The sequence below is a fragment of the Cotesia glomerata genome, linkage group LG8 (assembly GCF_020080835.1).
Source record: "Cotesia glomerata isolate CgM1 linkage group LG8, MPM_Cglom_v2.3, whole genome shotgun sequence".
Classification (NCBI taxonomy): domain Eukaryota; kingdom Metazoa; phylum Arthropoda; class Insecta; order Hymenoptera; family Braconidae; genus Cotesia; species Cotesia glomerata.
The window spans coordinates 7,222,755-7,246,555 of record NC_058165.1 but is presented as its reverse complement, the minus strand read 5'-3'; the positions used below and the strand labels follow the sequence as shown (position 1 = coordinate 7,246,555).

General features: G+C 30.8%; 1 protein-coding gene and 2 long non-coding RNA genes across 6 annotated transcripts; 2 read left to right on the top strand and 1 right to left on the bottom strand.

Moving 5' to 3' along the window:
* The first annotated feature begins 1,629 nt into the window (after positions 1 to 1,629).
* Positions 1,630 to 16,218, top strand: LOC123270235. Its single transcript, XR_006510544.1, has 3 exons — positions 1,630 to 1,640; positions 4,333 to 4,336; positions 15,994 to 16,218. It is a non-coding gene; the product is annotated as an uncharacterized LOC123270235 (long non-coding RNA).
* Positions 16,219 to 16,535: 317 nt separating this feature from the next.
* Positions 16,536 to 22,621, top strand: LOC123270220 (2-hydroxyacyl-CoA lyase 1). 2 transcript variants are annotated; one of them, XM_044736186.1, is made up of 9 exons: positions 16,536 to 16,793; positions 17,682 to 17,823; positions 17,941 to 18,025; positions 18,106 to 18,464; positions 19,755 to 19,996; positions 20,109 to 20,370; positions 20,463 to 20,808; positions 21,863 to 21,986; positions 22,468 to 22,621. In XM_044736186.1, the coding sequence occupies exons 1-9, from the start codon at positions 16,749 to 16,751 to the stop codon at positions 22,561 to 22,563; spliced, it is 1,701 nt and encodes a 566-aa protein (XP_044592121.1). In that variant the 5' UTR covers positions 16,536 to 16,748; the 3' UTR covers positions 22,564 to 22,621. The 2 variants fall into 2 exon arrangements, with proteins under 2 accessions (XP_044592121.1, XP_044592122.1); XM_044736187.1 differs by lacking the exon at positions 16,536 to 16,793 and adding an exon at positions 16,808 to 16,862.
* LOC123270230 lies at positions 19,894 to 23,781 on the bottom strand. Of its 3 annotated transcripts, none has more exons than XR_006510535.1 (3): positions 23,602 to 23,781; positions 22,666 to 22,901; positions 19,894 to 20,009 (listed from the first exon to the last, which is right to left on the bottom strand). It is a non-coding gene; the product is annotated as an uncharacterized LOC123270230 (long non-coding RNA). The 3 variants fall into 3 exon arrangements; XR_006510536.1 differs by having other exon boundaries at positions 19,924 to 20,009; positions 22,677 to 22,901; XR_006510534.1 differs by lacking the exon at positions 19,894 to 20,009 and adding an exon at positions 22,451 to 22,572.
* Positions 23,782 to 23,801: the final 20 nt, after the last annotated feature.

Genomic DNA, 23,801 nt, shown 5'->3' with positions numbered 1-23,801 from the left:
ATAAAACAGCTCCCGGCATCAAAAAAGATGAGGGAATTCTCAAATACCTCAACACAAGAATTAAAACGCTTCAAAAAAACAAGAGTAAATCAATCAAACTCCTCCACGCAGCACAAAACTCAGGCATTCCAAACAAAAAAGAAACAATCACTCGCCTCAAATCAACGATTAACTTAGTCAAGATTGAGCTCAGGAAAGAATTTAACAAGTCATCAGAGAGATATTGGACTGGTCAACTGAAGCAGATTAATCATAAGGACCCAACTGCTTTCTTCCCAAAGATAAACAAGTTACTGAGAAAAAAAAGACTCATAGCAATTGAGGATCAACGCATCAAAGCTACAGATCTAGCCAGCCTATCCGGAATCATTGACGTCAATAAAGCGATCCGTATTGATGAAGAATACCTGATCAACGATCCCATTGACAAACTCAATGTCATTGGGGAGTTTTACCAAACTATCAATGCACCACGTTATCTCAACACCAATACTAGACTAAAAGAAATAGTAGACGAGAAAGCAGAAAAAGCAAAGGAAACGCTCACATCTAGAAGGACGGAGGGTTCCACGTTCGTAGCCTTCTCTGATGAGAACCCAGCACTGAATCCAACAGCAGATATTAATAATGACAGGCCATTCACAAACCCGGAACAATTGAATAAAATCCTGAAAAAAACTTCCAAATAAAACTTCTAGTGGTCCAGACGAAATTCCGTCGATAATCCTGAAACACCTTCCACCGAGAGTGACCAGAGCACTAGTAATAATATTTAATAATGCAATAAATCATGCATACTTTCCTAAATCCTGGAAGTCAGCCAAAGTCCTTCCTATCTTAAAGAAAGACAAGGACCCAAACAAGGCAACCAGTTACAGGCCAATCAGTCTAGCATCAAATCTAGGAAAAGTATTCGAAATAATAATCAATAATCATATAATAAAAGTATGCACTGACAAAAAAATAATACACAACCTACAGTTTGGATTCAGAGCTAGGCATAGCACAACGCACGCCATTCACAAACTTGTTGACACAATCATGGATCATCTAAGCGCCAATCTTCGAGTAGCAGCGGTATTAATAGATCTAGAAAAGGCATTTGACTCAGTATGGATAAATGGCCTTATTTATAAACTGACAATGCGTGGTTTCCCGTGGCTGTTGTCAATAATCATCGACATGATCACAAAAAGAACCTTCCGTACCTGGGACGGTCTCAACCTTTCCAGCAAGACCTACGAAATATTTGAAGGACTTCAGCAGGGCACGGTAAACTATCTCCAATCCTTTTCAACATCCTAACAATGAGTCTCTTAGCCCTCTTCGGGCTAAATACTGACGAAGATAAGTTTGCTTTGGCCTACGCGGACGATATGATAGTGGGTCTAGTAGGTAAGCAACCCCTCGAACTGCAGGAGAAGTTGGAACAACTTGTAAATAACATAAATAACGTCTGCAAAATATGGAACCTGAGGATAAATCCGGACAAGTGCGAAACAATCGTTTTCAGAAGGGAGTCCAACCACTTAAGTAAAAATGCGCTGACTCAAATAAAAAATTTCAAAATATCTACTCCATCACCGAATACAAATGAACCGATTAACATCCCCCACAAAACAATCGTCAAATACCTGGGTGTACACATTGAGCAGCTGCTTAGACTGAGACACCATCTGGATATTCAACTGGCCAAAGCTAAAGCCGCTTTCAAAGCCAACAACAGAATCTTCTATAATAAAAATCTAAGTAGAAAAACTAAAATAATCTGCTACCTTCTACTCGTCAGGCCAATCCTGACTTACGCTGCACCAATTTGGTGGAACGCTAGTGCAGCCGTCATTGAAAACTATAGAGTCTTCGAAAGGAAATGCTTGAGATCGTGCATTGGAGCCTACAGATCAGCGGAATCCAATTTCAAGAAATTTATTAGTAACTCAGTCATCTACTCCATAGCAAATATCCCTAGAATTGATAATCACATCATTAGACTGATTCGTGATTATTTCAGTAAACTTCCGCAAAATGACAACGAGGCAATCCAGGGACTTGCTAAATTCACCAATGAGGATTTCAATACACGTAATGAGACGAGCCTCCTTCCCCCTCAAGCATTTCTCACAATGGACAACAGAGGCCTAATACAAGATGAATACAACATTCCGATCATCTACCATTGGAAAAGACATAAGGCAAACAAAAAAATTACATTCAAACCAGAAGACATCAAAACCAGATGGTTTGACTTCGGATACTCCATGGTCCTTCCGGAGAGAGACAGTCTCGACGCACACAGGCTGAGCGAGAAGTACTGGTGGCTCACCAGTGAGTCCATGCATCGTAAGGAGCTTCGTAGGCGACTACGTCTCACTTAATTGAGGGGGGTGGGATTTGTAAATAGTGTATATAATTTAAAACAGCAATGATACTAGTAAGAGAAAATGGTTTTTATAAAAAAAGTTTTCCATTAATTATTATAATAAAAATAAGCATCCAGGAGGCTTATTAATTGCCAATAAGTTAGAACTATTAAATTCTAAAAACAATAAAATAAAAACAAATAGAATTTTTTTTTTTTTTCTGGAAATAAGAATTAGTTTTAGCTGCTCCAATCAAGGAGACTAGTAACTAAGTTAAAACCAAAGTGTATAATGTCGTAAAGCTAGTTTTTAAGTTTTTAGTTTGCAGCTTATTATGACACAAAAATGTATTTTTTTCATATGCAAATAAACTTCTTTAAAAAAAAAAAAAAAAAGTAGAGTAGTCGACATGTCCCCAGGAGATTCCGGGTTCGAATCCCAGTCCGAGCGTTATTTAATTTGACACCATTTTTTAAATATGGTTTTAATACAGTCATTTTACCGCCTTATTACCGTAAATATGCCGCATTTTCCGCGTAAATGTATCGCATTTTTACGGTAAATGTTCCGTAATTTTTCGATAAGAAAACTGACCAAAACAACCGAAAAAATGCTGAAAAAATACCGCATTAATATTGTATAATTGCGACATTTTTTCGGCATTTACAAAACCGCTAGGGAAGGATTAAAAAATTTACAATATTACAATATTTACAAAATTCTGCGGTTGCAGAAGAGTTTACTGCCTTGTGTATCTTCGGCTACTTAGTAGTGATCGTACTCTTTGCTGTTGTTGGTGTTGTTGCTTCTTGAATTTGGCTCTCCGTTGTAATTCATCGAGATGTGTTAGCTTCTCCATGAAGCCACCAGTATTTTTCATTTAGCCTGTCCAGGCTATCATGGTCTCTGGCCGGGAGGGCCATTGAATAAACTATGGACTCTATTTGGAGATGGTCCATATCTGTGAAGATGGCTTTTCTTGCACAGTGTCTTCTATTGTGGTATATAATAGACACATTATGCTCATTTTGAATGCATCCCATGCGGTCAAGGTTGGTGAATAGCTCTGGAGGACCGTAGTTGCTTCTAGCCATTCTTCTCACTAGTTCGGTGTTGTCGACCTTCAGATTCTTAATTGTGTCGTTACCAATTTCGTGCATGGTACTGAAGTAGTTCCTAGTGAGGGTAAGGCAGAGGTTATCGAACCTGGGAATATCTGCTAGGTCGTAGATCTCTTTATTGCTGAGTCGCTTGGTGTAATTGGATTCAGCTGAACGGTATCTGCCTAAGCAGGTTTTTAGGCAGGATCTTTCGAACTTGCGATACTTCCCCATGACCGATGGGCCGACATTCCACCAAATTGGAGCAGCATAACTGATGATTGGCCTGACTTATAGTTGATAGCAAATCAACTTAGCTTTAGTTTGTATGTTCTGTCGTAGAAAATGCGGGAGTTCGCTCTGAACGCATTTTTAGCTTTTTTTAAGAATAGCGTGATGCTTATTCATGCGTATCAGATAATCAAAATTAACTTCCAGATACTTGACCATGTCCTTATTTGGAATGATAAATTTTTCACCTGTGTCGTTGTCAGTGATGGCGATCTGAAAGGTATTGATCAGTAGAACTGTAGGAGGTGTGATTTCATTTACAGTTTTTCGAAATAATATTGTTTCACTCTTATCTGGGTTCATTTTAAGGTTCCATAACTTGTAGCAATGATATTTTTCATGAATTATTTTTGTTAATTTTTCTTCTATGACCGGTATTTTGCTGTCAGTAATGTAAACTGTTTCATCATCTGCATATGCTCCACTGTAAATATTATTACCTGAATTTAGATCAAATTTATTGATAATTGTGCTGGTGAAAATGATGAACAGTAAAGGGGAAGTGACGATCCCTTGCTGTAATTCTTCTAGTATGCTGAATATTGACGTAGATATATTGATACCATTCCAAACGATGAAAGATTTGTCATGGATCATATCGTAGATTAGTAAAATTACAGTCACTGGAAAGTTCAATTGTATTAAAACATAAATAAGGCCATTCAGCCACACTGAATCAAAAGCCTTTTCAAAATCTATGAGAGCTGTACCAACCAGTTTGCCGTTTAAAAGATGTCTGTTTATGTCGGACGCAAATTTATTTATTGCATGGACAGTCGAGTGTCTAGCTCTGAAACCATATTGGTCATCTGGTAGAATATTATTTTCATTGACGTGATTCATGAGCTGGGTCTTGATCAGTTTCTCAAAGATTTTGCTAATGTTAACAGTAAGGCTGATTGGCCTATAACTAGCTGGTTTGGAGTGGTCTTTATATTTTTTCTTTATTGGTATGACCTTGGCTTTTTTCCATCGTGTAGGATAGTAAGAGTGGTTGAAGCAGTTATTAAAGATTATGGTATAATTTTTAATAACTGAAGTTGGCAGCTGTTCTAGAACTATCATCGATATTTGACAACCAGTTCTTGTAGCTGAGCGGTTAACGTCGTTGACTTCGAACTACGGGTACTGGCCAGGCATGGGTTCAAGTCCCACCATGGTCGAATAATTTTCGCTATGCGTCAGGTTAATTTTCGATTTTCTTCGACTGTAAGGACTCGGCTCATTGCTGAACAAATATTGACTGTACATGATATTCATAGAGGCCAGCTGGACTACACCAACAAGAGAAAAAAAAAAACTACATTTGACATTATTGGAATAATTAAAATTCATGAAAAGTGTTACTATTTATAGATATTTATTAATTGTTGTAACGAAACGGCACATCAATATATAATTTCGAACATTCTTTGAAGACTGTAAAGTTATACCGGTCAATAGGAGAATTCAGCAGGATGCTGATCATCAGACCTTACTCATATAGCAATCTTTTTCAAGGCTTGAGTAAATCTAATCTCAATTTCGATAGTCGTTAGTGTCTTTTTCTACCTATGGGTCTTGCTCCAGATACTTGTACCAAATTCAATTGAGAAGTCTTAAACAAGCTTTGTACAAAAACTTTGGGCCAGATTATAGCTCAAGAATTGTGTAAGAAAATTGAGAAAATCTGAATATGCTTATTAATAAACTAACTTCATCAATTTTTGAGAAAGACTGACACCAGAAGCATGCTAAATATATTTGTGTAAGTGTTGTTCAAGATCTGTTCAAGATCAAATGTTTTCGAATGACTGTTCGCGCCATTCTACCTCTCCTATGTTTACTATAGGATCAGTGGTTTTTTTAGAATAACTTTTAAACGGCTTTACCGATCGATTCCGAAAAACTAATCAGCTTTTAGCATCAAAAAACTACGTCGATCACCCCCTAGCCGATCAAAATCGGTTGATTCGTTCATTATCCAGTAGTAAATTATGTACACAGTATGTACAGTAGGTACATTACCAATAAAGTTGATTTCGAAATGCTTGAATAAGCTGTTGACAAAAAGATTGTTTTGACATTATCAGACAATTTGCGGAATTCCTTTTCAAATTTATGTGTATAATCGTATTCAAAAAGATATTACAACCCGATGGGACTTCTGATTTCGGATCCTGCATTTTTCGTTTTATATCTTCTCTCAAATCTAGATATTTGTGGTTAAGCGCAAATTTCAAAGTTTTAAAAATGTTCATGCAGTCCTTGAATTGAATCACGAACTTCTGTTAAAGTTTTTTAATGTGGCGTTCGTCAGTGCACTTCTATATTGTATTTCGTGTGTGCTTTTGCAAATACTGAATGTAATTTATCAAAAACTGGTTGTAATTTTATGTGACTCATGGACTCCACGGAACTTTATTTATTTATCGTCTTAAAATGTATTTATTTATTAAGATAATACCCCAATAAATTTTAATTTTTTGAAACAAATTCATTGATCTACAGAAGAAAAAGGTATTTTTACTATTCAAGTCTTAAATTTGTTAAACAAAAGAAATCAATTATGTCTAACGCAAAATAAACGGTTAATTACTTTTGAATTTAATTTTAAAGACGAATAATTTTGAAAGGAGTGAATTTGATGAAAAATGATAAGAGACCTTTTTTGTAGAGCATAAAATTTTACTACAGAATAATGATTTTTTTTATAAAAAAAATTGATATTTATGGTGGTTACCAAAATCCAGAATCAAAATTAAAAAATTGAAAAAATAAATTAATGTTTAAGGCTCGATTACAAGGAAACATCTCGTCCTACGTCAATTTACTAAGAAAGCTTTTCTGTAGGTAATTTAATTTCCTTTAAGGATATGGTAAGAAAAAATTTTAAAAATTGATGATGTGCGACTTTTGTGTAAAGAATGCAGTAGCTGTTACAAAACTAATAGTCGTAACGATACACCCCTTAAAATGATTATTAAAGGTTCAATCTTTCACGATAATTTTTTTTCATCATCATGAACGATATTTTCACAGTACCATTAAAAAAAAAAAATAGTCGTTTTTTTTGGCCCAGTCTAGTATGTATGAGTGTATGTGTGTAAGTATGTGAACCGCTTATAACTTTTGAAAGGTTTGACCAATTTTATCGCGGTTGGTGTCATTCGAAAGGGCTTGGCCAAACTTAATTTCTTGTGAATTTGAACCGATTCGGATTGATAGATTTTGAGAAATCTCAAAAAAAAACTAAGAAAAAAATCTTTTTTAAATATGGTTTTTTTTTGCAATAACTTTTAAACTGTTTCATCGATCAACTCCAAAAACTAATCAGCTCTTAACTTCAAAAAACCACGTCGATCGCCACCAGTCCGGTCAAAATCGGTTGATTCGTTCGAGAGATATCGTGAACGAAAGAAAACCGAAAAAAGTGTTTTTTCGGAATCACTCCGAAATTCCAAGTTCGATTAATTTAAACTTGAAGATTCTTTGTGATAATTAAAAAACTGCGTCGAATTCCACCAACTGCGTGAAAATCGGTTCATTCATTCAAAAGTTATTGCGGTTTGAAAATTCAAAAAATAGTGTTTTATCAAACTTCTATCAGATTTTTGAGCTCAAAGAACTCAAAAGCATAAAAAAAGTTATCTCTTTGAGCTTGGATAGCTCAGAATAACATATAAACTGTATTTTTGAGCTCGAAGAGCTCAAAAATGTCATAAGTGCAATTTTAAGCGCATGGGTATGTAATTAGCGGGAAGTTGCAAGGATGGCCTTTAGGATCAACCGTTTTCCTAATTTTTAACTTCCCGCTAAGAAAATCGAAGATTTTCGAAAAATCGAGATGTCACTGTTTTTACCCCGTTTTGCAAAAATCGAGGTTTCAACAGATCTCGACGTTTTGAAGCCCTAAGAAGCTTCCCTGACTATTTTTACGATGATGTCCGTACGTCTGTATGCATGTGTGTGTGTGTGTGTGTGTGTGTGTGTGTGTGTGTGTGTGTGTGTGTGTGTGTGTGTGTGTGTGTGTGTGTGTGTGTGTGTGTGTGTGTGTGTGTGTGTGTGTGTAAACCTCTTATAACTTCTGAACGACTTGACCGATTTGATCGCAGTTGGTGTCATTCGAAAGGTCTTCGCCAAACTTAGATTTCCTGTAAATTGGAACCGATTCGGACCAATAGATGTCGAGAAATTGCAAAAAAAATTGAAAAAAATTGTTTTTTTTTTTTAAATATCTCCGAATTGGCTGAACCGATCAATCTCAAAACAAATCAGCTCTTAACCTCGAAAACCCGCATCGATCGGCACCAAAAGCGTCAGAATCGGTTGATGCGTTCGTGAGATATCGTTGTCGAAAAAATCGAAAAAGTGTTTTTGTGATAACTCCGAAATTTTTCATCAGATCAATTTTTTGTAAAAAATTATTTATAGAGCTCAAAAACTAAATTTATTGCCGCTAACCGCGTGCAAATCGGTTAATTTATTCAAAAGTTATAGCAGTTTGAAAATTACAAAAATCGCGTTTTATCGAACCTTGATAAAAGTCTTGAGCGCGAAGAGCTCAAAAAAGTCATAAGTGCAATTTTAAGCGCCTAGGAATGGGATTAGCGGGAAGTTGTAGGGATGGCCTTCAGGGTCAACCGTTTTCCTACTTTTTATTTGTATTAATAAAAAAAATTTTTAGTATTTTTAATTGATAAATATAGACAAACAGTATAATTGTCACTGGTTAAAATTCCAGTCAAGTATCTAGAGACATGCATATAACAAGTTCATATAAATTTAAAGTTATAGCAATAGTTTGAGTAGTAATACAGTTGACAACTAATAGTTCGACGGTCATAAGTTTAAATACCGAAAGATAGCAGGAGAGTATAGAGTAATACATTAAGTATTTATTACATAATACATGTCAGATATGTGGGTGAATGAATAACTTGGCGCAGGTCAGTTCCGTGGTATTGTACAATATTAAATATACATATATACGTACATATATATAGATAGATAGATAGATAGATAGATAGATACTTGTAAACTTACTCTATATATTAAGGGTGATAATGTGTCTTAGTTGGTTACACATCCAGCTGTAGGTCGTTGACTTGGTAATCGCGTGTTACTAACTCGTGAACCAGTAGTTTAATTTTTCGAGCATCACGTGAGGATACTAATGGAAATTCTTTTTTACCGATCCTAATGACGTTTGTTCGGATAAATATTTCTATTTTATTTTTTTTTATTCTATATTTGTATTACCTAATTTTATTTAATCGTTTTTTCTTCATCATAAAAATAAAAAAATCAATTACACTTATAGAAAGATTTGTTAATATTTAATAAGCTTTGTTAACTGTTAATAAATTATTTTACAACATTAAATGACTTGATAAATATTTATCAACAGTTAATGAGTCATTTGTTAAACTAGATTTATTAATAATTTAAAAATTGTTTACTAAACAATTTATTAACTGTTAAATAAAATTTATTAATGGTTATTAAAAGAATCCTCAAAAAGTTAAAAAAAAAGTTCGACCGCAGACTTTTTTGCGTTTTGAAGCGTGCAATTTATAGCATTTGCAAAGCATTCAATTACTCTTTAAATAATTACTGGAATTCTAATTTATCCAAAAAGTTCAAATTAATTGAGGAAGAACGTCTAAGAAAAATAATGCATTTTCCGCGCACTGATAAAGAATTTGTTAAAATTTAATAAACTTTATTAATTGTTAACAAATGATTTTTTTAAATTGAATAATTCAATAAATATTTATTGATAGTTAATAAAAGATTTAATAAATAAGATTTATAAGTAACTAAGAAATATTTATTAACAATAAACAAATCGATTATTATCAACACAATTTATTAACTGTTAATAAATATTTATTAATTAATAATCAAAATTTGTTCAGACCCTTCACAGTAAAAAAATTTGCGTCATTAAGTCCGAAAATTTTGTGTTAATAATTTTTATGTTAAATATTTAACACTTTTTTATGTTGATTTAAGAGAATAAGTGTTAAATATTTAACAAAAATTGTTGTAATAAATTACAGAATTTTTTTAGCGGGGAAAAAAATTAATGTATTGTATTTTTATTATAAAAACTTATGGCATTATATGTTCTTAAATGATCTTCATATCGCACCAAGAATAATTTCAAAAAAATTTTAATCATTGTAAAAAAATATTTATGAATATATATATATATATAGTTGCAGAATATTTAGTTATACTCAATAAATGAATAAACAAGTCGATCCCAGGTAAATTAATTTATTAACAGTTAATAAATTTTATTATCCATATCTGCGACTCATGATTCATGATCGAAATGTCGTCTTTGAAGTTAGTGCTATGATTTAATTGGCTATCCTTAACGAATCAGGGAAGAGAAGAGAAGAGAAGAAGCGGCTCTAAAAAAGAAGAAAGGGGACGCGACAAAAAGCAGAGTCGTATTTTGTTATAAATTAGGTAAAAAAATCCCTCGAATCTGCGTGGACTTAATTCCGTAAAAAATAAGATTGAGGAGTATATTTATCTTAGTCGTGTTGATTTATTATATTTTTAGAGTCGATTTAATTTTTAAAAATACACCGTTTCTTTACAACCTGACACTTGTCTGCTGTCAAGTTGCGGCTTTATAAATATTTTCAAGTGTCAATTATAAATGTGTCGACCCAATGACTAAATTCGCTCACAAAATCCACAACAATTTGTAAGTTTTAATTCATTGACTGATGACTAATGATTAATGATTAATGGATTTATTTTAATAATGATGATTCTTTTGCTCATTAGAAGAAATTTAACGGGGTGAATAAATTGTCGAGGAGCTGGACTAGGGTGAGGAATCGATACTGTGATAATAAATCTAATAAAGTACACAAGGATCAATAAATCGTACACATTTTGACGGAACAAAGAATCTAAAATTTTGAATCCCATTTACCATAATAAATTTCGATTCAATCTTATTTTTTGACTTAATATATTTCTATTTTCATATATATTGCCTTCAACGATCAAATAACCCGATCAATACATGGATGTTTTTGATTAAAACTCCTGATTTTAATGGTAATTATATTTGTTTAAAAATTAATTTATTGGTCATTAGCCATTTACACTGAAGGATAACTTGAAAAACGATTAATCTTGCTTTGAAAGCTTAAAGCACTCGAAGATTTACCAATTAATTCATTTTAAAACCTTTGAATTCAAAAATCTGAAAAATGATACAGATCAACCCCTTTTTAAGTAATTATAAACTGCGATATTATTTGAAAACTTTGTTTTATACTGATTTGTTTGATAACATTCAGCGCAGCTTTTCAAGTACGAAAAATGTTTACGTGGTCTTAGATCAATTGGATGACAAATTCAAAATTTATTTCAAAAAAACGAAAAACACTTTATTCTGCTTTTATTTTTAGAATATTTTGTTCTTTTTTATTCATAAATTACTTGATCGATTGATTTAAAAATTTTTGAGGACTCAAGGATTGGAAAACTGAGTGGGAATACTGCAAACCGGGTTCAAATCAGGTTATTTGTTCAAGAGTTATTACCAAAAATAGATGGATCAAGAAAGTTTTCCGATTATGGTTCTTGACCCAATCATTTTTCTGAATATCTTTAAAACGGCTTGACCGATTGACTTCAAACTTTAATCAGATTCAAATCTCAACAAACTCTTTTGAACAACATGTCACGCGTTTCAATTGGTTGATCCGTTCTATAGGTATTGCTTTTTTATCCCCATTGTCTGACAAATTAACCCGCTAATATTCCGGATTAAAGTTCACCGAATTCCGCATAAATGAAATATATCATAAAAATTACTCTATGATGCGATAAAAAAAAAGAACCAATAACTTCTTAGTTATTCAAAACGAGAGATTAAAAACTTGTGTTAATCGAATTGTCCAATTATCTTGCTTTAATAATTTTTTCTTGTCTTGAATTCTCTTTCTTGGTTCAAGAGATCTTTTTCTTCAGTTGATAATTTTCGTCTCTTGATTCACGAGTATTGTCTTCAGTCGATATAAAAAATTCTTCAAACCCAGTAATTCATGTTTCAATTTTTCCGAACAATTACATCACGATTTTTTATTATTTAGACAAAATCACGAAAAATTTTATCAAAAAGCCGATAAAAGTATTCGTCTAAACTAAATTTAGTCTGACATTTATATATACTTAATATGATTAGCGGTTATTTTTATTAACAGTGAAATAACAACCAAGCGATTCCGAGTTTAAGGTAAAGAGAATTTATAAGGAGACAAGGTGCAAGCTAGTAAACCTGGCACCAGGTCAATAACTTTAGTTTTAGTAAGTCAAAAGTCATCTACCTTATACCTCCTACATTTTACCTTTTACCTTCTACCTGGTAGTCAACCGCAGTCTTGTTTATTTCCTCACTCAATTCTCTCTCTTGCGCTATTCTTATCACGGAAGGTTTAATATAGAGTCCTGCAGCCGTTTGCGTTCGTAGTTTGTATACCCGAACACGACATGCAGCAATGCGGCAATAATTTTTATTCTTCTTTATATTCATTCCCTTAAACTCTAAATTTCATGATTTCATTCAAATTTAACTTAAGAAATCATTCCGGTTCCGGCGCAGGAAAAAAGCATTTGGATTAAGAAATTTCAGGTAGATAAATTTATTTTAATCCACTGATGAGAAAGGATTTGTTGATTTTAAATAAATTTTATTAATTATTAATAAATGATTTTTTAACATTAAATAATTTAAAAAATATTTATTAACTGTTAATAAATATTGAATTATATTAATAGATGAACGAACTGTCCTCAAATAAATAAATGGATTAGTAGTTAATAAATTCTTCTATCAGTGTGTTAAAAATAAATTAAAAAGTTTAAGGGGTCATTCTGGTTCTGGCGCTCGAAAAAAGTCAATATTCATGATTTTTTTACCCAGAAACTATTATACACTGAATAAAAAAATTAGCTTAATTCGAGAGAAAAATTCTTGAACCAAGAAAATAATTTCGAAGAGGGTAATTTGTCTTGAATCAAGACGAAAAATTCTTGAATCAAATAAAATTTTCTTAAAACAAGAAAAATTTTCTTAGTTCGAGAATTTTTCTACTTAAATCAAGAAGATTAAGTTCTTCAAAATTATATACTTGATTCAAGAACATATTTTTTTCTGTGTAGATATTAATATGAAATTTATTCAGCTCAACAACTACACTTTTAAATGACATAAAAAAATATCTAAATTTATTTTTTTTTCATATTTTTTATATGAAAAAACAATGGGTAAACGGAGTTCTTCGAAAATATTCGTATAAAGCTGACTTACATGATAACTTGATCTATTGGCTCAACTAAAATGCAAAAACCAAAATTATATACCTTCAATATGTAAGTAGCTATTGCATCAGCTACAGAGATTAATATATATTGATAAATAACAAAATGATGGACATTAAAAAAAAAAATTAGGAAAACGGTAGACCCTGAAGGCCATCCGTGCAACTTCCCGCTAATTCCATACCTAGGTGAATAAAACTGCACTAATGATGTTTTTGAGCTCTCCTAGCTCAAAAATACAATTTATGTGTAATTTTAAGCTCTTCGAGCTTAAAAAGACAGCTTTTCTATGCTTTTGAGCTCTTCGAGCTCAAAAGTCTGATAGAAGTTTCATAGAACAATATTTTTTTAATTTTCAAACCGCACTAACTTTTGAATGAAACAACCGATTTTCACGCAGTTGGCAGCATTTGACGTAATTTTTTTTGTTTCATGAAGAATTTTCGAGTTTAAATAGATAAAACTAGGAAATTTGGAGTAATTCCAAAAAAACACATTTTTCGGTTTTCTTTCGTTCATGATATCTCTTGAACGAATTGACCAATTTTGACCGACTTGATGGCGATCGACGTAATTTTTTCATGCTAATAGCTGATTAATTTTTGAAATTGATCAGTGCAGCCGTTTACAAGTTATTCCAAAAAATGTTGGAGTTACGTTCAAAAAACACTTGTTTCCAAATATTTTATCGAGGATATCTCTCGAACCAATCAACCGATTTCTACGTTCTTGGCGGCGATCGACGCAGTTTTTTAAGCTCTAAAAATTCTATATCATCAAAAACGATTCGAGAAGAAATGACGAAGTTATGTCAAAAAAACACTTTTTTCGGTTTTCTTTCGTTCACGATATCTCTCGAACGAATCAACTGATTTTGACCGGATTAGCGACGATCGGCGTGGTTTTTCAAGCTTAAGGGCGGATTAGTTTTTGAAGTTGATCGATAAAGCCGTTTAAAAGTTATTCCAAAAAAACCACTTTCAAAAAAAAATTTTTTTCTCATTTTTTGTGAGATTTTTTAAAATTTCTCAAAATCTATCAGTCCGAATCGGTTCAAGAGACACACAGACACACACACAAACACACACATACACACACACACACACACACACACACATACATACATACATACAGGCATAGTGACAACATCGCGGGGGTGGTCAGGGAAGCTTCCTATGACCTTAAAACGTCGAGATCTGATGAAAACTCGATTTTTGCAAAACGGGGTGAAAACCATAACTTCCCGATTTTTGAAAATCTTCGATTTTCTTAGCGGGAAGTTAAAAAAACTGAAAAATACGGGTTTTTTCACAGTTTTTAGTCTTAAAAAAATAGTAAAAATTAGAAATTTTGATTTGGTTGTAGCTAATGCAATAGCTACTACTATGTAGAATAAGGGGTGTAAACATTATAAAAATCGGGTCAGTGGTTCCGGATATATCATTTACCTAAACCAGAAAAAGATATTTCTAAGGTAAACACGATTAAAATTTTTTTAATTAAAAAAAAAAAAATTTCCCTAATGTCAATCAGCGATGCCGGCAACATTCAAAATCTCTTCAGTCTTTTTAAAAATTTGATTTTCTTCAATTTAAACATCGTAAAGTAGTATAGTTATAGTGGTCCGATCACTTTGAAATTTTTACACAATACTTTTAGATGTACGTACTTTTAAAAAAACGAAAAAAAAAAATTTTTTGTTCGAAATCACAAACCAGAATGATCCCTTGAGGACGTTCATCGGCTATTAGTTTCTATCTCAGGCACTAATGCTGCCTCTCTTTACAGACTAGCGTTCACTTACTTCCACTCACGTACAATATCGAAAGTCACTAACTTCAAACATTTTTAACTTCCCGCTAAGAAAATCGAAGATTTTCAAAAATCGGGAAGTTATTGGTTTTACCCCATTTCGCAAAAATCGAGTTTTCATCGGATCTCAACGTTTGAAGGTCACAGGAAGCTTCCCTGACTATCCCCGCGAGGGTGTCACTATGTCTGTATGTATGTGTGTGTGTGTGTGTGTGTGTGTGTGTGTGTGTGTGTGTGTGTGTGTGTGTGTGTGTGTGTGTGTGTGTGTGTGTGTGTGTGTGTGTGTGTGTGTGTGTGTGTGTGTGTGTGTGTGTGTGTGTGTGTGTGTGTGTGTGTGTGTGTGTGTGTGTGTGTGTGTGTGTAAGTATGTAAAATTCCTATAACTTTTGAACGGTTAGACCGTTTTCCTCGCGGTTGGAGCCATTCGAAAGGGCTTGGCCAAACTTAGATTTTGAATACAATTTGGACCGATTCGGACCGATAGATTTCGAAAACTGTAAAAAGAAATTTCTTCAATAATGGTTTTTTTGGATTAACTTTCAAACGGCTCCATCGATCAACTCCAATAACTAATCAGCTCTTAACCTTAGAAAACCACGTCGATTGCCGCTAATCCGGTCAAAATCGGTTGATTCGTTCGAGAGATATCGTGCAGGAAAGAAAACCCAAAAAAGTGTTTTTTCGGAATTACTCCGAAATTTCTTGTTTGATCAATTCAAACTCAAAAATTCTTTATGAGGCTCAAAAAACTGCGTCGAATGCCGCCAACCGCAAGAAAATCGGTTCATTTATTCAAAAGTTATTGCGGTTTGAAAACTCAAAAAATAGTGTTTTATCAAATTTCTATTAGACTTTTGAGCTCGAAAAGCTCAAAAGCATAGAAAAGTTATTTCTTTGAGCTCGGAGAGCTCAAAACAACACATAAACTGTATTTTTGAGCTCGAAGAGTTCAAAAACGGCATAAGTGCAATTTTAAGCATCCAGGTATGGAATTAGCGGGAAGTTGCAGGGATGGCCTTCAGGGTCAACCGTTTTCCTAATTTTTTTTTTTTAAATGAATACCGCTTGTTTATGTTATTTTTGATAAAAAGTACTTGTGATATCTTCAATTAATGATTCTCAGTTTTTTAAAACAATCTTAATAAAAGTACGGTTGATATTTAATAAAACGTTTACTTGAACGTCGGTCAGCATAGGGTTTTTATGTAAAATATACAAATTTTAAATGCTAATATTTTAAAATTTAGTGCCGCAAGGACTATTTAAAAAAATTCCTGTGTATAGAGGATACTTATGAGTATAAGTACTCAAAATTTTAAGGAAACGGTTTTTTCACGGAACGTCTTAAATTAAGAAATTTTTTTGGATTAAATAATTATTTATGATCATTAATTATTAATAAAGTTTTATTTTTTTGATCAAAGTTTTCTTCTCAATTGAATTTATCATGCAATTGATTAAATTTCTATTATTATAACAGTTCGATTGGTATGATTCCTCCTCGAATAAAGTAAAGTCCTAAATAATCGACTGGTGTTAGCATTTGAAATTCCCTCATGCATGATCTCAAGAATATACTCAATAAATATAGATATATATTTTTTTTACAATAATATTGTTGTACTTTAAACTTAGTTATCAATTATAATAAATGACGTGTAAAAATTCTAATTTGGTGATATCGTTTCACAATCTCTGCTAATTATTGATTATTATTGAATACTGGATAATAATTATTACAAAACTGGGAGTAAAAATCTATTTTTTATGATTAGTTTAACTGAAAGTTTATATTAGCAGAGTTCGTGTTAATCTGTCAACTCCAATAAAATATAATTAAATTATAATGAAGGACGGTAATCAAATTATGGCAGAGTCCCTAAAACAACAGGTATACTCACTTCAATAAATTATTTACATGAGTTGTTTCGGGTATAGTGGACAGTTTCTCAATAATTAAGTAAATTACTTATTATTTAATAGGTTAAATTATAATTATTATTGTTGTTATAAAAATTTGAAAGTTTCAAATAATAATAACAACAATAAATTTTTCAGTCAAGATTTTTTAAATAATTTATCATTATTAGCATAAAAATTTGCCAAAACTATCAAATAATGATAAAAATAATGATGATAATAATAATAATAATAATTTATTTAAATAATCTCAACTAAAGCTTGATTTTTTTCTCAAATTAACAAAAAAATTTCAAATATTTAAGTCTCAAAGAATGAAAATCTTTTTTAAATATTGTAAAAAATTTTCAACATAAATTTTTCTGAGTATATAGTTATAAATAATTATCTTAATTATAAAATAATAGTAATAGACTTTTAAATTTTTTAAAACACTATTTAATTTAAAAATTTTTTCTTTAATGCTAAAGTTTAAAGTTATACTTTTACATTTCTAAAAATTAGATGTCTGTTAATTTTTCTAAAACCGATAAAATTAAAAATTAGATAAATTTATTTATGATAATACTAAAATCAGCAGACCTCTTACAAAAAATTGTAAAATTTTTAGTTTTATAATGACAAAATATATTTTTCAATTCTACGCATAGACATTTAAAAAATGATCAATTCAATTTTCTTTAAATATTTTAAATCAAGTTAAAAATTGTCAGATATCTGTATCATAATCTGATAATAATAATAACAATACTAATAACAATAATAATAATAATAATAATAATAATAATAATACCGTCAAACAATTAAATTCGTCTAATAATAGCTCATTAATAATAAATAACTAATTAAATTTTTGCAGGGACTGACATACGTCTTCGGTATAATGGGTCATCCGGTAATTGAATTAGCAATGTCACTCCAAGCTAATGGATTAAAATACCTCGGATTTAGGAACGAGCAGGCCGCCTGCTATGCTGCCCAAGCCTACGGCTATTTAACGAGTAATTAACTTTCACGATAAAACAATAGCATTAAAAAGCAAATTCAATAAATTAAAATAAATAATGCTTACCAAGCACAGAATCAAATGATTAATTAATTGAAATAAACGTTTTCAGGAAACCCAGCAGTTGTTTTATGTGTTTCCGGGCCGGGATTGCTGCACGTCACCGGTGGGATGGCAAACGCCCAGATTAATTGCTGGTAATAAACAATTAGCCGGTTCTACTCCAACCAATTCAATGTCAATTAACTCTACAACAAAAACTTTTCTTGGGTAAAAGGCCGTTGATTGTTCTAGCAGGATCGTGTCCAGAAGACCACGAAGGAATCGGCGGGTTCCAAGAGTACCCGCAGGTAGAAGCTTCCAGACCGTACTGTAAATATGCAGCCAGACCTCCGTCAGCGGGTCTTATTCCACAGCATGTTGAAAAAGCTGTCAGGTTGTCGACGTATGGGAGACCTGGAGTCGCGTTCCTTGATTTGCCGGCGACTTTGCTCAAGGAACAGGTCGAAGAAAGTAAAATTGTTGAAGTTTTAAGATGTCCGGATCCACCCATTGCTTTTCCGGATCCAAGTCTTGTTGATGAGGCTGCTGAGCTACTGGCTAATGCAGCTCGTCCTTTGGTGATTATTGGAAAAGGTTCTGTAAATTTATTATAATTATTATTGAAGTTTTGAAAAATAATTTTAAGTTAATATTTTTTCAATTTTATTGAAATATTTAATTAATTAAAATGACACTAAAATTTAGATATCTAAAATATTTAAAAAATTTTTTAAACAAATAATTTATTGTAAAGAAAATATTTAAAAAGTTTCAAATTTTTAAATTTATGAATTAATTTTTTTTTAAATATTTTCTTAATACTAAATTTCTTAGCCAATGATCGTATATTTACAGATGTCTCATTTCATAAACATGATTATTATTATTACTAGAAACCTGCGGTCACTATGCGATTGTCGAGGTTTACGGATTATGAATAAAAAACTTTGGCTTAATGATTTTTGGATGTCTCGAATCACATTATAAATAGTTTGGGTACTTTTTAAATAAATTTTAAAAATAATAGTGCTATCACAGGATCAATTACAAATAATTTAATGGACAAATGTGACGAAACAAATTTATAGAACTAACAAACTATTGAAAAATCCTCCAAAAATTTAACATAAAAAATTGACCATCACTGAAAAATGTATAAAACCATGAAAAGGCACTAATTCTTGTCAAGACTTTTCTGATGTTACCAAATTTAATTATGAAAATTCCTTTGAAAATAATAATATGCTCGTCACAAAATTTTCCTTACTTTCTCAATTATTTAAATTATAAATGACTACCGCTGAAAAAATATCAAAACCAATTTACGATAAAGATATATCCGTTACAAAATTTTTCTTAGTTTTTAAATTATATAAATTAATTTTTGACATAAGGTAAAAGACCCAATTATTGGCACTGGCCTAGTTATTGCCACTTGCAATTTTATTTTGATTAAAAAAAAAAAAAACAAATCAACTCTAATAAGTTAATAAATATAATTTTTTAATTATAAATTTTAAGATAATTAGTTTTTTGAGAACATTTTATTTTTTTAATTAGAATAAAATTGCAAGTGTCAAACAACTAGGCCAGTGTCAATAACTGGGTCTTTTACCTTATAACCACATTCAATCACAAAATAAAATAAATAAATAAACAAATTTTGTTTATCGTGAAATTTCAATCTATTTATGACTACTTCAAAAACTTATAATAAATAAACTATTGCTGAAAAGCATACGAAACATTGAAAAGGCACAAATTCGGGTCTTGACCTTTCCAATGATACTAAATTTAATTTTAAAAAACTCATTTTATCATATAAATATAACTTAGACCAAATTTTTCTTATTTTCTTAATTTTTTTTTTTTTTTTTTTTTTAGGCGCAGCATATTGTAGGGCAGAAAATGAATTAAATTACTTAATAAAATCAACAAATTTACCATTTCTACCAACACCAATGGGCAAAGGAGTCATTGATGACAATGACAATCACTGTGTATCAAGTGCAAGGACTACAGCACTGCTAGAAGCCGATGTAATTTTACTCGTAGGCGCTAGACTCAACTGGATGTTACACTTTGGACGGCCACCGCGTTTCGATCCTCAAGTTAAAGTTATTCAGGTAACTTCAAAGTCTAAAAAATGTAAAAATTTATAGTTTAAAATTAAGTTCTAAAATGATAGAAAATTTAATATTAAATTACTTACTAATTTTTTATTTCTAATAAAATTAGGTAGAAATCTGTGCGGAAGAACTCCACAATTCAATACCATCCAGAGTAGCGATCCAAGCAGACATTAAACCAACAATCAGCTTACTTACTTTATCCCTTAAAAAACGAGGGTTTCATTTAAATAAATCGAGCGGCTGGTGGTCTAAATTAGAATCCAACGGAGAGAAGAATAAAAAAGTCGTCGAATTAATGTCAAGAGACACTTCTGTCCCCTTAAATTACTACGTAGTTTTTAAAAACATCCAAGAGATTATTCCCAAAGGTCTCTTTACATAAATTGCTCTTAAAAATTTTCCACTTATATACTATAAATTATAAATTACAATTACAATTATGTAAAAATTTTTTTTTTAGATTGTATCATCTGTTCAGAGGGTGCTAACACCATGGATATAGGTCGGACTATTTTAGCCAACAGCAAACCTCGGCATAGACTTGACGCTGGAACTTTTGGGACTATGGGAGTTGGTCTAGGTTTCGCTATAGCTGCTGCATTGTACTGTAAAGAAAGTGAGCCTGATAAAAAAGTGCTGTGTGTTGAAGGTGACAGTGCTTTTGGATTCTCTGCCATGGAAATAGAGACTATGTTTAGGTACAAGCTGCCTGTTATTATAATAGTTATTAATAATAACGGTATTTATGGAGGGCTTGAAAAAGAAGCTTTTAAGCAGGTTCAAGGTCTAGGTGAACCAACTGATGTGTAAGTTAAATTATTTATTAATTAATAAAATCAACTTTTTTTTTTAATTTTCAATTTTTATAGCTAAAAGTTCAAAATATTTCATTTTTAAAACAGAAAGTTAAAAAATAAAATTGAAAATTTTTCTTATACACGCTCTTTTGGCTTCAAAAATTTTTTTATCTTGGTGCTCCAATTTTTTTTGCTCTAATCACCTTAAAAATGTTACGAATGTAAAAATTAAAAAAAAATTCTTGAAGCTAAAATGACGTATCTCAAGCGTCACAAAAAAATATTGGCTTTTTAGTATTTTACTCAACAAGAAATCAAAAATTAATAATCGTCAATTTAAATTCAACAAAACATTAACAAACAAAATTTTTGCCGCTTGAGAAATAAAAAAAATTTTTAATTTTTTTATAATTTTTTTTTTTTTTTTTTTTTTTTTTTAACTGAACGTTTTGAACTTTTTATTATAAAAATTAAGGTAATCGGAAAAAATAGACCGGAAAAAATTTTTAAGTTATGAATAATTCATATTATTTCATTAAAACTATTATAAAATAAAATTATAATAATAATAATAATTGTATCACACCCACAATTTTCCTAAAAAACAAGCACCCCCAGAATGATCGATCCATTTTTTGTTACAAAAAAAAAATATTATTATTATTATTATAATTTTTATTTTATAATAATCTTAATAAAATAATATGAATTTTTCATAACTTTAAAATTTTTTCCGGGTCTATTTTCTCCGAGATTCAAGAATTAAAAATAAAACAAAAAGATTCTTGAGACGCCAAAATGTCGAAATTAAAAAAAAAAAAAGTTAATTTATCAAAACTCACCTAATTTCAATAATTTTCAATTTTCGTATCCACAAGTTCAAAACGCTTTTAAAAATTAGAAAATATAAATGAATTTTTTTTTATAAACGCTCTTTTGGGTTTAAGATTTTTTTTTCTTTTCTTTATTGTTAAAAGTTGATTAGAGAAAAAAAATTTTTTATTCGACCTTTTGGCATTAGTAACCCGAAATAAATAACAATAAAGAATGATTCATTTTTTAGGACCCCGCCGTTTTGCTTGACGGCTGAAACTCACTATGAAAACATGATGAATCTATTCGGAAAAAAAGGATATTTCTGTAGGACTGTTGATGATATCAAGACAGCAGTCTCAAGTGCATTGAAGGTGAATAGAATTTTTATTTCATAAAATAAAATAGTATATTACACACCTAGGGAAGTAAAGTAAGAAATGTCTTAGATCACATGTAATTGTTGGCCGAGGCGAAGCCGAGGTCAACAAACATGTGATCTGAGGCTTTCTTATTTACTTCCCGAGGAGTGTATACTATTTTTTTGTCCGACGAAGGCGGAAAGCGGCAACTTAGTTTAGCGCAGCGGGACGAAAGTTGCCACTTTCCGCCCGGAGGGCAAAAAAAAAATTTATTATTCATGATTCTGAAATGAAGACATCTGATGATTTTTTTGAACTAAATTACAAAAAACAAATTCCACATTTAGAAGATGTAAAAAATTATAGTTGCAATTTTCTTTCATTTTTTTTCTAGACCTAGTTTATTTGTCAAATTAAATCAAAAAATTATTGAATGTCTGCGAATTTCAGTGTCATAAATGTCCAAAAGATAATAACGAATAAAATTTTTCAGGAAAAAGAGTCACCGAGCCTCATAAATATTATGATAAATCCTTCTGCTGATCGCAGAGCACAAAAATTTAACTGGCTAACGGAATCCAAATTATAAATTAATTATCTGTAATAATAATTATTAATAAAGATTTTTATTATTAATATAAATATATTTTAATAAAAAAATAAACTTATACAAAGATTATTATGAGCTTACGAAAAAATTACAATTACGAATCTTCCATAATTCCCATCAATTTTTGAGTCACAGCATCGATGGAAGACCTGAGCTCGTGATTACCTCCAACCTCATCCGAATCCTCTGCATCAAGAGTAACTTTTTTTCCAAGTTGCTGAGCTTGGTTAATTAATTTCTGATTGGCCTCGTTAGCTAATTTTCCCAGCTGCCCGTTAGAGTCAATCAGCTGGTTAATTAACTTAAATTCAGCTTTGCTGAAATAGGTTAATCAGTTAATGTAGAGTAAAATTATGAAAGTAAGTTGTTTAGTATGAATTATTGTAGCAGACGTCAGAAAATTTTTTTAAATTTATAAATAATTTACTTATTGCAAAATGATTTTTAAATCAGCAGGCGTTTGACAGTTTTAAAAATTTTTTTTATTTATTACATTGTTACTAAAAAATGTTTATTAAAAATTGCACTCATAGTTTTTCAAATCTTTTACATGTAAAATTTTAACTTTAACATTTTGTAATAATTTTTTCAATAAGAAAACTCATAGTAATTGTCAGATGTCTGCTAATTTCATTTTCATTATTGCAAAAATAATTTTATTAAAAAAATTCACTTAGAAATAAGATACTGAAATTAGCAGATTCGACATTTTTTTTAATTTTTATTAAAAATAAATGATGAAAAAAAATATTTTTAAATAATTTATCCTTGTAATTTTTTCAAATTTCTAGATATAAAATTTTTGTATTAAAATTGTTATATAATAATTTAATTGTTACAAAAATTGACAGATGTCTATTAATTTCTGTTTTATCCTAGAAATGTTTAAAAATTGTTTCTGCAATTTTTTTACAATCGTAGAATTTAAAATTACTTATTAATTTTTTTAATTATTTGTCTGTTACTTTCATACTCAAAGTTATTAATCCTATTAATTAATTAATATAAATAACTTACATTTTTTTAGTCATCTCATTGATATTTTCAAGAACATTTTGAGTTTCTTGTTTCACTTCAAGGTCTGTCAGTTGAGACATTGTTAACTTCTTATGATTGTTATTAATTACTTAACTATAAATTTTTTAATGCATCAATTGTTTTTTAAGAACAACAACAACAATACTTTTCACCGGCAATGTTTGTTTACATTTTACTTT